General features: G+C 27.5%; 1 protein-coding gene across 1 annotated transcript; it reads left to right on the top strand.

The window, feature by feature from the left end:
• Positions 1–6955: 6955 nt before the first annotated feature.
• On the top strand, positions 6956–9165 carry LOC105125709 (cytochrome b561 and DOMON domain-containing protein At3g25290). The gene is made up of 3 exons (XM_011026276.1): positions 6956–7646; positions 7818–8072; positions 8599–9165. Exons 1-3 carry the CDS (start codon positions 7005–7007, stop codon positions 8890–8892), a joined length of 1191 nt encoding a protein of 396 aa, XP_011024578.1. The 5' UTR covers positions 6956–7004; the 3' UTR covers positions 8893–9165.
• Positions 9166–12844: the final 3679 nt, after the last annotated feature.

Genomic DNA, 12844 nt, shown 5'->3' with positions numbered 1-12844 from the left:
CAATGCAACAAGCTCTCTTCTATTCCACTTGAGCTTCACAATAATTTTAATGGGAAAAAAGCTAACTAATGTTGGATTTAACTTAGTCCTTCAATTTAAAAAATTTGAACTCTTCAGCCCTTTATAGTTTCTAAATTTAATTTAGGTACAAATCTTTATTTTTATTATTTTTAAGAACATGGTTTGTGAACAAGAGATAGTCTCGGATTCTTTTGTAGAGAAAAAAAAATTAATTTTATATATTCTAACCATTATAGTGATTTATTTTGATGTTAATGGATTATATTTAAAGAGAATAGCTCGATAAAAATTATTTAAAATCTTGATAATAACTAAAAAAATAAATAGAAATTAATGAGGAAAAATCCAACTCGATTTGATTTCATGTTTGGATTACATTTAAAGAGAATAGCTCAATAAAAATTGCTTAAAATTTTGATAATAACTAAAAAAATAAATAGAAATTAATGAGGAAAAATCTAACTCGATTTGATTTCATGTTTTAAGATAATTTTTGGGTTCCTTAGGTTGATAAATTGATTTATAGATGTTTTTGAGAGTGTTTGTAAGATACTTAAAAAAAAAAAATGGGCTATAAAATAAATTTTTAGAAGAAAATGACTCTTACTTGATTTTTCAGTTATCACTATAGTAGCTAGAATTTAAATAAATAAATAACATATTTGATTATTAGTTTTATTTCAAAATAATAGAGATAGATGACAGGCTATCTTAATATATATATATATGTGTGTGTGTGTGTGTGTGTGTATATGTATGTATGTATGTATATATGTATATATGTATATATATATATGTATATATATATATATAGGCATGGAGGTTGAGTTATTCTTTTAGTAGCTCAGTGGGCTTTTTTTTGAGCTTTTTTTCACAATTCTTTATAGTTTTTGTTTTGATAAGAAATAAATTTAAGAGAAAAATATTATTAGATTCACTTTGGTTCGAGAAAAATATTTTTGTTAAAATATAATATTTATTATTTTTTTATTGTTTAATGTATTTTTCCTTTATTTTTTAATAAAAATGCGATTTAACCCTTGGTTGCCATTAAATTTTTTAATTTAATTTAAAATAAAATAAAAATACAATTTCATATATTTTTTTTATCATCTATCTTAAAAAAATTATGATTAATTGAGATCAGTTTATTACCAAATTATAAATTTTATTTGTTAATTCAACTTAACTGGAGTTCAATAATATGATATAATTTTTAAATTTCATCTTCAATAATCTTATAACTTTTTGATTTACTTTTAAATTTAATTTAATATGCTTTTAATTAAGGTGCAATGAAGGCCTGACAAAAAAAAAATTAAGAAGAAAAAAAAAAGATAGATAAGTAATTTAATTAGACTAACTTGTTATTGTTGTGTTTATTACTAGAATTATAAATTTTATATTTTAACTCAAGTCAGTATAGTGTATTATTTTTTTTACTGCCTTATTTTTTTTATCACTCCTATATTTTTTTTATCCAATTCTCTGACATTTCATCGTTTCACATTTTAGCTAGGGTTAAAACAAAGTTAAATCAATGGCTGTGTGAAATTTTTTAACTAGGTTACCATTTAAACGGGTTGACTAATTCACCCTTGGCCCACTGTGTGTAGTCACCCTTAGTGAAGAAGCCATGTCAACTTTTTTTCATTTATTAACATTTATGGTCATCGATTGATTTTGTTCGATATATTAATTGAGTTTTTAATACTCTTTCCGGACATTTCATCATATATAAGAAAAAATAATAGCATCCATATTTTATTATTTTCTATGCAATTATTAGTTTTTTAGCTGACTAATGGCGAAGCGTGGGCTAGGGCTAGTTTTTTCTATTTGAGTATAACAACTTTTATTTTTTATGGTGTTTGGAAATAAAAATAAAAATATAAGGGATTGAAATAATTTTTTTAACAATTGCGGTGTCTGAAATAAAATTTTATCAAAAGCTTCCGTTACGTTACTTAAAATTAGACAACCAAACAAAATAATACAGTGAATCATTATTATATATTACTTTTTCATAGTATCACATACTTGATTACACTATGTTAAATCGTACCAAACATGTCGTTAGTCGTCATGACATCTCAATTTTACACTTAAGACTAAAATGTAATTTCAAAAAAAGATAAGGATGAAATCATCTTAAAATAAGGACCACTTCATAAATAAAAATAAAAATAAAGGGGCTAAAACAAATTTCTTAACTATTGTGGTGTCTAGAATAAAAAGTTTATCTAACCCTCCATTTCACCTATTTAAAATTTATTTAAAGTATTTTTATTTAAAAATATTTTTAAAAAATATTTTTAACATTAACATATTAAAATAATCAATAAACATAAAAAAATTGATTTAAAGTTAAAATAAATTCATAAATTTTGTACAGTAATATTAAATAGAGTCATTATATATTTGATATTGTGACAATTTTTGCTTTTTAATTTTTTTTATCTAAAAAATTATAAAAAAAAATTAATGTGTTTTGTTATGGTCTGATATGTTAATAAAAATAAAAATATTATTTTAATATATTTTTATAAATCACAGTATATATCATTCATCAGTAAATGAAATAATAAAATAAAGTAACTAAACATTATTAAACTTTTTTTTCATTGTATTAGATCCATGATGTTAATTGTAATTGGATTAAATAAAACCAACTGGTATTGGAAAAACATTATAGCTCTAGATTTAAAATTTAAGATTTAAGTATATTATTTACTTGAACAATGTAATAATAGTTTTAACTTTTCATTTAAAAACATTATCATAATCTTCCAATTACATCCAAGTATTTTTTACAAAGCTCATTTATCATCACTAAATTAACTAGTTGCAGATAAGTCTTTTTTAATCTCAATTGTATAGTAAAATAGAAAAAATACTTTTGAAATCAAAAAATTTAAGATGTGCATCAAAGTGTAATTTTGTATTTTTCACAATGTTGCTGGGGAAATTTTTAGCATTTGACCAAATATAAAAAACAATAAACAATTAAAAAGTGCAGGAAAATGATCAAATTGCCTTTAAAATAAAAATTAAAAATTAAACTATAGTTAATGAGTTTTTTTTTATCCTTTCATAAAGTTTTTATTATTATTATTAAATCTATAAAAATTTGATATTTAACTATATATATATATATATATATGTATATGTATGTATATATGTATACATGCGTGTGTGTGTGACATATGGATGACACCAAGAGTTATGTTGGAGGTGCACCTTGCATACGTTACGTGTGGTATCTTCTAATATTTAAAAATATCTTTTAAAGGATTATTGTGTCTTCTTTTATATATAGCATCTTATGTCTATTTTAATGGTTCAAATTTGTTATTAATTGTCATCCCTTTCCTTCTTTTTTTGTCTTCGTCTTGAAAATTATAACTTGATTCTTTTTGTTGTTAATTTTTCAACTTCAATCTATATATTTTTTTATTTTTTTGTTCTTGACTCTTTTATAAAAAGTTTTATTTGTTTTTAATTTCATCATTCCATTACATTCTGCTATATATTATTTTTTATTAATTTGATTTTTATTTTTTTATTTCTCGTATTTTTTCTTGGTTTTTTTGTAAAAAAATTATTAATTATTAATTTTATTATTCAATGCAGATTGATGGTATTATATTTTTTAATTTAGTTCTTATTATTTTGATTTCTAATTTTTTTTTATTTTTTTGTAAAAGTTATTATTATTTTCAATTTTAATTTTCAATCAATTTTCTTTATATATATTTTTATGTCAAATAAAATCTTCATTCTTTTGATTGTTTAGGTCCTCTTGCTCAATTGAATAAAAATTTACTAACAACCTGGAAATCTAAATTGATTTTAAAGCAAAAAACTAATTATAAATGATATTCCGATTATAGTAAAAGGCATTCTACGTCTACTTAACCTCTTTCTATCAAAACACTAAAAATAAAAATAAAAATAAAAATAAAAATAAAAATAAAAATAAAAATAAAAATAAAAATAAAAATAAAAATAAAAATAAAAATAAAAATAAAAATAAAAATAAAAATGCTAATTTTACCATCAAAGAATCAATATCTCCGGAAAATCGTATATTATGTATAAATAAGTGGATTTGACTCCGGAAAATAAAAATCCACCTGTTGAAAATATTTTAGAAAGCATGTTTAGGTAAAAGCTAGCGTAACTCGAGCATTTAGGCATGAAATTAGTTGGGAATCAGGTAAAAATAAATTAACATATTTAGGTCAAATTCCACGTGTCATCTCTGCCACCTTTTGTAATTCCCAATTTCAAACATTTTTCAGTTCTTCTTTCTTTTTTTAACAATCATGACAACACATGCTGTTCAATAATAAGAAAAACAATAATTACATTTGCTTTTCCTCTCCTCACATACCCTGCGTGTCCTGCTCGGCCTCCGCATCGGTCAAACAGAACTGTGTAAAAGTCCGATTGACCCCGTCACTTCAAAATGGAAATGTTTAAATATTTTTTAAAAAGATTTAAAATAATATAATTTTAATTTTTCTTAAAACAAATCAGTATTCATGTATTTATCAGTCAAAGATAAAAATTAATTTGCTTGTAACGGTCAACTCTTAACTCGATTAGATATAAACCTTAATTTTAAATTGAAAAGTCACCCTACTAAATTTAGCTAAATTTTATAAAAATACTTTATATTAGCTCATATAATTGGGATTAATACTAATAAAATATTGGTTTAGTGATTAAGATATTATATCCCTGCAGGTATAATAACACAAGTTTAATCATTAGAAAACGTTTTATTAAAAAAAATAATTATCAACTCTAAATAAAACTAGTTTCATTTTTTAAAAAGATGTGAGGTTATCTGCATCTATATTCATATATCTTTTAGTATGGTCCCCATCAATTATTTTTCGTAACATAGCCTCCTACTAGCACTCCATTATTTAAACAAGTTCTTTCGTTCAAATCCATACATTAAATACTGAGATAGTCCACTAAACGAGTGTCATTGCTCACCTTTTCTCTTCTAATTTAGGATTAAATTGGCCCGAGTCATCTATTCAAGCCACAGCTTATGATAAATATTGATACAGCATTTTTTATGATAATTTAATGTAGTTTTATCACTTGTCAAGCAACTCAGTATTTGAATTTAATTCTAGATATATATTAAAAAAGAAAAAGAAAGATAAAGTGAGCAGTGAATTTCACTTGTCAAGCAACTCAGTATTTGAATACGGACAGAACGAGTTATTAAAGTAACGAGAGATGAAAAGGACGGACATATTAAGAAAAAGTAATCGATGGAAGCGAAGGTACTTGTGATCTTATTAACCACATGTAATAACACTTATTAACTGGGTTTAATCTAACTTCCATGACACAAACTGAAAAACACGAGTAATTTACAGTTCTGTCGAATAGAGTTATAGCATAAAAACTTCAACTTTAAATTTTATTATTCAATATTTTTAAAAAATAATTTACTGAAATATAACTTAAACAACTCTATTTATGTTAGTTTTAGATCTATACTAAATAAAAAAAAAAAAATTTCTAAATTAGATAAATCTTAAACTAAATAGAAAAAAATTGCCAAATATAGTATTTGATTTTCTAAACATGCTTACCTAAACTAAATAAAAATAAAAATAAATAATTTCTCCTAAAATTCCTCGTGTATCAATCTTTGCTAGATCTCTGTTAGAGAGAATTCATTTTCAAGTTAAAATTATTTTTATTTTAATCCCGTAGATGTAAAATCCATACTCTCCAGCCCTTTTTTTATTTTCTTCACTCTGTATGTATAGCAATTTTTTATATAACTTCAATCATTTTATGTTTTCCATAAGAATTAAAATTTGACAAACTATTTCTTTTTAATTGGCTTTTAGAGTAACAAATTACAAACCCCAAGCTTACTTCATCAACACATGATATATCCAAATAATTCTTGAACAAATCTCCCTTCAAAATAATAATAAGCTTGAAATAAAAAAAATGAACATAGCCTCAATAAATAATTTTATTTTATTCAATATTTTCTGTATATTTTTTGCATTTAACTTCTAGATTGCCAATAAAAACATTATTTATGACACCATTGTTGTCTTTATTGTTGTTTATACCATTAACATTACAATCATTATTAAAATAAATGACAAATTAATAAAAAATCCTTTTTATATCTATTTTACTTTAAATAAATTTGTTTAAATTCATATAATATTTATCTTAATTAAGATATTGCCTCATTTACTCTCATCTCTCAAACTAGTTTTTTAAAATAGACATCGATATATTATGACTTTCTATGTGATTCGTCGAGTTCTCCATCTTTACTAATTAATAAGTTAATTTTATAATTTATTTTTGTATGTCTTGTATTACCGTTTGTGAACATTTTTTTTTTTAAAGAATCTCTTTATCCTTTTTTATATAAACACATCATATTTTATAAATTTTTCTTGTCATAATTATTTAACAACACACAATATTCATTATCACGAATAGCTAGACCTTAATAAATGAAAATGCACTAGAAAAACAAGTTCTGGAAATGTAAAAATTTATTGAATAGAATTACCATACAAAAACTCTAATTTAAGATTTTATTATTAGATATTATTGTCTAAAATTTAAATTAAGCAATTCTATTTATACTAGTCTTTAGCCTAAATTGAATAATAAAAAATAAAATTTTTAAATTGAGTAATTTATAAATTGAAAATGAAAAAAATAAAAATATCAAACAATTTTCTAAAATATCAAACAATTTCCTAAACTAAATAAAAAAAAGTAAAAACATGAAAATATATTTTCCCAGATTAAATATAAATAAAGATAATTAAAAAATAAATAATTAAAAATTCTCCTACGTCATCAACATTCGGCATCTGCTGTGTATTTCCTTCCTTCTTTTCTATATATGTGCTGTGCCAAACCTTCAAGAACAAATCCTTCTCTCAACTTTTCTTTTGCTCTAAAAAATGGCATCTCCGTTTAAAATTTCTGCTTTGCTTCTAACCTTTTGCGTCTCAATTTCTCTAACCTTACCCGTACGTTCACAAACATGCGCCTCACAGACGTTCACAAACAACAATCTGTACACCCACTGTTTAGACCTTCCTACACTCTCCTCCTACCTTCATTTCACCTACGATGCCGCAAATTCAACGCTGTCCGTCGCCTTCTTTGCTTCTCCCGCGAAATCCAGCGGCTGGATTTCATGGGCCATAAATCCCAAGGTTCCAGCCATGGGCGGGGCCCAGGCACTGGTAGCGTTCAAGGACTCCAAGGGTGTAATGAGCGCAAAGACTTATAATATCAGCACTTCCACGCCTTATTCCGTTGTGCAGTCGAAGCTGGCCTTTGACGTCTGGGACACGCGCGCAGAAGAGGAAAGTGGGGTGATGAGAATATTTGCCAAAATTAAGGTCCCGCCGGAGCTGGCGGCGAAGGGGACGCTGAATCAGGTGTGGCAAGTAGGGTCAATTGTCGATGCTGCTAAGGGTGTGCTGACGATCCATGATATGGGGGCTCCTAATTTGAACTCTAAAGGGACTTTGGATTTGAACGGAGGAAAAAGTGTTAGCTCTGGTGGACTGGATTCCAGGACGAAAAGAAAAAATGTAAGCTTGTTTTTTTTCCTGTCATTTTTGTTGAAAAAATAACATCTTTTCGGTACCCGTTTCTGGATTTTGAAGATTTATTTTTGAGTTGGGTTTTTTCCTTTTCTTTTTGGAAAAACTAGTAGCGTTGGAAATGAAATATTTACTGTGTTATTGTTTTTTTTTCTCCAGATTCATGGAGTACTGAACGCTGTGAGCTGGGGAATTCTGTTTCCGCTTGGAGTTTTAATAGCAAGATATCTGAGAACTTTTCCATCAGCAGATCCTGCATGGTTTTACCTTCATGTTTTCTGTCAGGTCTCTGCCTATGCTATTGGGGTTGCAGGGTGGGCAACTGGTATAAAGCTTGGGAATGAATCCAAGGGAGTCCAGTTTTCTCTTCATCGCAATATTGGGATCGCACTCTTCGCTCTTGCAACAGTGCAGGTAATTGATTTCTTTCCCAGTTGTGTTCTTCTTCCATTACAAGTTGCTCTTTCCATCCATTTGAAAGGAGAGAAAAGAATTGAATTTGGCCTTTGTTTTCATGTTGAGCTTGTTGATGTCTTTTTCTCTCCTGTCAAAGTCATGGTCACGGTTTCTTGCAATGTACTGAATTATTAATGCGTGAAATTGAATGAACTTGACAAAAATGGCACTTGTGGAGTAGCTTTCTCCTATGGTATTTCGAAATTGAATTCGGAATTTTTAGCATGTCTCATTCAGTTTTATTTTCTCTCAGCGTTTTCTTATAATGAAAACTAAGGGGATATATTTCTTATTTCTTAAGAAAACAAAATTTCATTACAAAACTGACTTAGAAAGAAATTCAACAACCCTTTTTCTATAGTTGTCCATCTTCTTGGCTGACGGTATTACTGGCAATGTATATGGAAACTGGTTTTGTCTGAACTGTTACTATTAAGTTTGGATTTATCTATTCTGATAGCAACTCTATGCTTGGAATTTTCAGATATTTGCATTGTTCTTGAGGCCGAAGAAGGACCACAAATACCGATTTTACTGGAATATCTACCATCATGGTGTCGGATATGCCATCCTCATCCTTGGCATCTTGAACGTGTTTAAAGGTCTGGATATCTTGCAGCCTGGAGATAAATGGAGAACAACTTACATAATTGTCATTGCAGTCTTGGGTGGAATTGCTGCATTGCTGGAATTAATCACTTGGATTGTAGTTTTGAGGAGGAAGTCTAGTAAATCCACTAAGCCCTATGAAGGATACGGTGGACAAAGCAGACCATGATCAACGGATTGTTGCTGTTGTCCATAGCAGACCATGATTTTGTAATACCCTTCATCGAACCTCACTTGCCGGAGAGGTTCTAGTGTGATACACATCTCTTCTTAGCTCCTTGATCTTTGTATAATGGTCTGGCTTCATCACTCATCATTGTCTAGCATATTAGTACAGGTCGCCTTGGGTTCCATTTTTCTCCCTCATCTTGATCTGGGGTGTCATTTTATGATATTTATTGTGTATTGAAAGGAAAGAGAGTTCATGGTTTATGGTATTTCTCTTTGATTCTCAGTAGTCTGTTTTTCATTTTCTTTTGGTTAGATGAGCTTCCTGCATAAATCCAAGTCTCCCTTCCTGATGATCTCAGATCTCACTAATGCTTCTGGACTTAGACACCATCTTTTGGACAATCAAGTCAAAAGGTGCTACGAATTTTGATGCAATGCTCTACACGGAAGCCTCGCATTACTCTAATGTGAGCTCTGTTGGCAAGCAGAGTTGTAAGAGTCATCAAGCATGACCACATCAATCGTTATACTCTCTTCCTCGACATTTTTTACAAACTTTTCTGGAATATAAACAAATACAATCAAATAATTTCGAAAACAACCAATTAAAAGGTGTTAAAATTAAAAAAGTATATATATATATATGTAAGAACATAATTGAGTAATTATGAAATAAATTATAATCTTTAATTATTCAAAATCCTTGGTTTCATCCTAACCTTTGTTGTACTTATTTTTTCTCCGTAATCCAAAACATACTTGATTTTCTCCGTAATCGGTGCTTGTATTCATTAAATTTCAATTTGAAATATGGTTTTCTCAACACATACTGATACAAACAATTATAGAAATAAAATATAATCTCCAATTATTCAAGATTATTGATTTCATCTTTTATGTGATACTGATTTATTCCATAATTGATGATTGAATCTATTGGATTTCAATTCAAAATATACCTCCTCCAATTCTTTGTTTTCTCTTGATTTTCTCCATAATTAATAATTGTATTAATTGAATTTCAATACAAAAATACACTACCTTAAATTGATTTCTCAACGCATAGTGGTTCGAAAACAGTCAAAACACCTTTTAATGTAGAAAAATGAACATCTGATACGCCTTGATCTGGTTACTAGAAGATGTCTAATTATAGTGAATTAATTAAAGAAGTTGTCTTGCGAATGTTGGACACAGAATTCTAGCAGAGGAAGATCCTACGGAGGAAAGGAGGAGGAAGAGGAGGAGAGGGTTATCCAAAACAAAAGTAAAATAAAGAAGGGACCGCTCTTGCTAACGTCTCCATGACAGACTCTTCCATCATGCATGCTTTTGTTTAATTTATTCAGGTTAATGGCTAATACTTGGATTCATTTATTTGTTAAATTACTTTTTATCTGAAAAAGACTAAAATAATTTTTTAAATATTTTTAGTTTAAAAATAATATAAAAATTTATTATTTTAATTAAAAAATAACTTATATTATATCATCAAAAATGTATAATTGCTTAAACTCGTTGCTATCATCAACCTAATAAATCATTAAAATAAAAATATATTTGGCTTGAAATAACATTAAATTAATATTTTTAATGTTTTTTTAATGATTTTGATAGGCTAAATTCTAAAATAAAAAAATAAAAAAATATTTTAATATATTTTTAAATAAAATTTAAAAAATACATAAACATGCATACGTTAAATATTTTGATGCAAAATTGTCAAAGGTAATGAGGAAATATCTTGAATTTGCGGTCATCTTGATTTGATTTCTTAACTAAAGCCTTCACATGGTGGAATCCCATAGTCGTCCCTGTCACTTAAAACACGCTTTGCTTAACAACTATCAATCACCAAACATTATTCTAATGAAATTCCCCCCAATCTTCACGACTTTTGATGTAACCCATAAAAAGAAAAGGAAGCCACTTTTTATAGGGCCCGTCGAGCCATAGCATCCATGGTGCTGCTAGCCCCTCACACGCTTTGCTTGCAAGCTTTGTTAATGATTCCCATGGAGGATATATGATGTAGAAATTTCTCCCTCAGTACTTGGAAGAAGATGCCAACCCCTTTGCCTGGCAGGAGTTGGCTTGTCTTCTCATATGAGATTGATACTATTAATCCGCTTAAAGGTGAAGAAAATTGAGATTCAAATAGTGTCTTTAACAAACCTTATGATGAGGGCATGCTCAACGTCCCGTTCTAAGGGTTTCAGCCTTGTGTTTTATATGTAGTGAATAAATGAAGAATTACAAGGGTTTGTATGTTTGTTTGTTTTGAGTGAAATATTTTCTCTTAAAATAAAAAATTAAAGTGGTAATGTGATAATAATAGTAATGATATAAAGTAATGATATAAAAATAATGATTGAAAAAATGATTAAAATAATTGGATAATATTACAAGTTAATTAATATCCATAAAATACTTTACATAACTTTAGGAGTTAAAAAAATATTTCAGTAAATGAATTAAGTTTGAAGGTTAATTGTAAAATATTTTATGGGAAACAAATACAAAAAAATATTTTTTGATGCAAATACAAAATAATATAGGAAATTTATTTTTGTAAAATGTTTTACACAAAACAAATACTAAGTAGATGTTAAAGGCAAGTAATTAATGATCCAGTTGTTGTGAAATAAATAGAGTTTTGGGAGTATGGTTAAAAACTCAGTGTAAGTTTCGTTTTCGAGAAATGTGTGGCACAAATATTATATATCTACTCTAGATAATTAGAATAAATAGTTCATTTTATCTCTAATCATTTGTATTTTCAACATATATATATATATATATTAACATGGTTATATTTTTTTATTTTAAAAATATCCTCCAGTTAAATAAAAGCATAATAGAAAAGATATTTAAAATGCTATAAGAAGTTTTTTTTTAAAAAAAAAACTCTAAGCCATCAAGATTTCAAGATTTCAAGGTATATATTTTTTTAAGATTAAAATTATATTTTGGCGAACAAAGGTGGAAAGCAGGTAGGATTCTCTAAGGTGGGAGATTTTAGATTAGATTAGATTAAATTAAATTAAATTAAATTAAATAAAACAGAACGTAAACGAAAGGGTTTCCATGGTGATTTTTGCAGTTGACTCTGCATATGACCCACATGCAACACTAAGCAGACGACCTTTTTTCTTAATAATTCACAATTACTAATCAATGAACATGCAGATTAAAAGATAATCATGTGAACTTAATTACATTTTCAACTTCTCTTCTCTTCTCTTTATTTCTGTTGCTGGTTGGCTTAATTAACTATGCATGTGAGCTCCAGGATATTATTAGTATAAACCTTGACTTGGAGATCCAGGGGAGTGTAAAGTATTTTTAAAAAATATTTTTTATTTAGAAATATATTATTGAATATATCAATATTATCAAAAATAAATATTAATTTTATATTTTTTAAAAATTCAGTTGGGGGTTTTCTTAATCAATGGAGGGGAAAAACATCCTTTTCCACGCTGATCTTCAAATCTAACGACAGTGCAGTGTCACGTGAGCAATGTCACGACGATAGTAGAATGAATAAAATATAGGAAAATGAAGAGGAAAAGGTCATTAAGAAATGAATGCGGTATGACGTCATGCGTGCATCACTAATCGGTCACACTGACCATGACTCCACGTGGACAAGCCATTATCATCTTGGACCACTTTTACTCAACTCAAACCATAAATAACATTCTTGTCCTTTGCTTTTTGGTTGGGCCAAGCAAAGGTTTTAGTCGATTTTTTAATTTTTTTCGAGAACACCGGTTCAACCACAGGGCAAATACCCCCTTGTAGTGTCTATTTAGGAGTGTATCAAATTTTATTTTTTAAGATATTTTTTACTTGTAAATATAATATATATATTATTTTTTAAATTTTATTTTTAACACTAGCAAATTAAAACAATTCCGAAACATAAAAAGTTAATTTAAAACTAG

The sequence above is a fragment of the Populus euphratica genome, unplaced genomic scaffold (genome assembly GCF_000495115.2).
Source record: "Populus euphratica unplaced genomic scaffold, PopEup_1.0 scaffold58.1, whole genome shotgun sequence".
Taxonomy (NCBI): domain Eukaryota; kingdom Viridiplantae; phylum Streptophyta; class Magnoliopsida; order Malpighiales; family Salicaceae; genus Populus; species Populus euphratica.
The sequence above is the reverse complement of the archived record's forward strand: the minus strand, read 5'-3'. Positions and strand labels throughout refer to the sequence as shown.

Coding starts and splice junctions, on each gene's coding strand:
- LOC105125709 (XM_011026276.1), top strand. CDS start 7,005: ATGGCATCTCCGTTTAAAATTTCTGCTTTGCTTCTAACCTTTTGCGTC. Junction 7,647..7,817: donor CCAGGACGAAAAGAAAAAAT/GTAAGCTTGTTT, acceptor TTTTTTCTCCAG/ATTCATGGAGTACTGAACGC. Junction 8,073..8,598: donor TCGCTCTTGCAACAGTGCAG/GTAATTGATTTC, acceptor TGGAATTTTCAG/ATATTTGCATTGTTCTTGAG.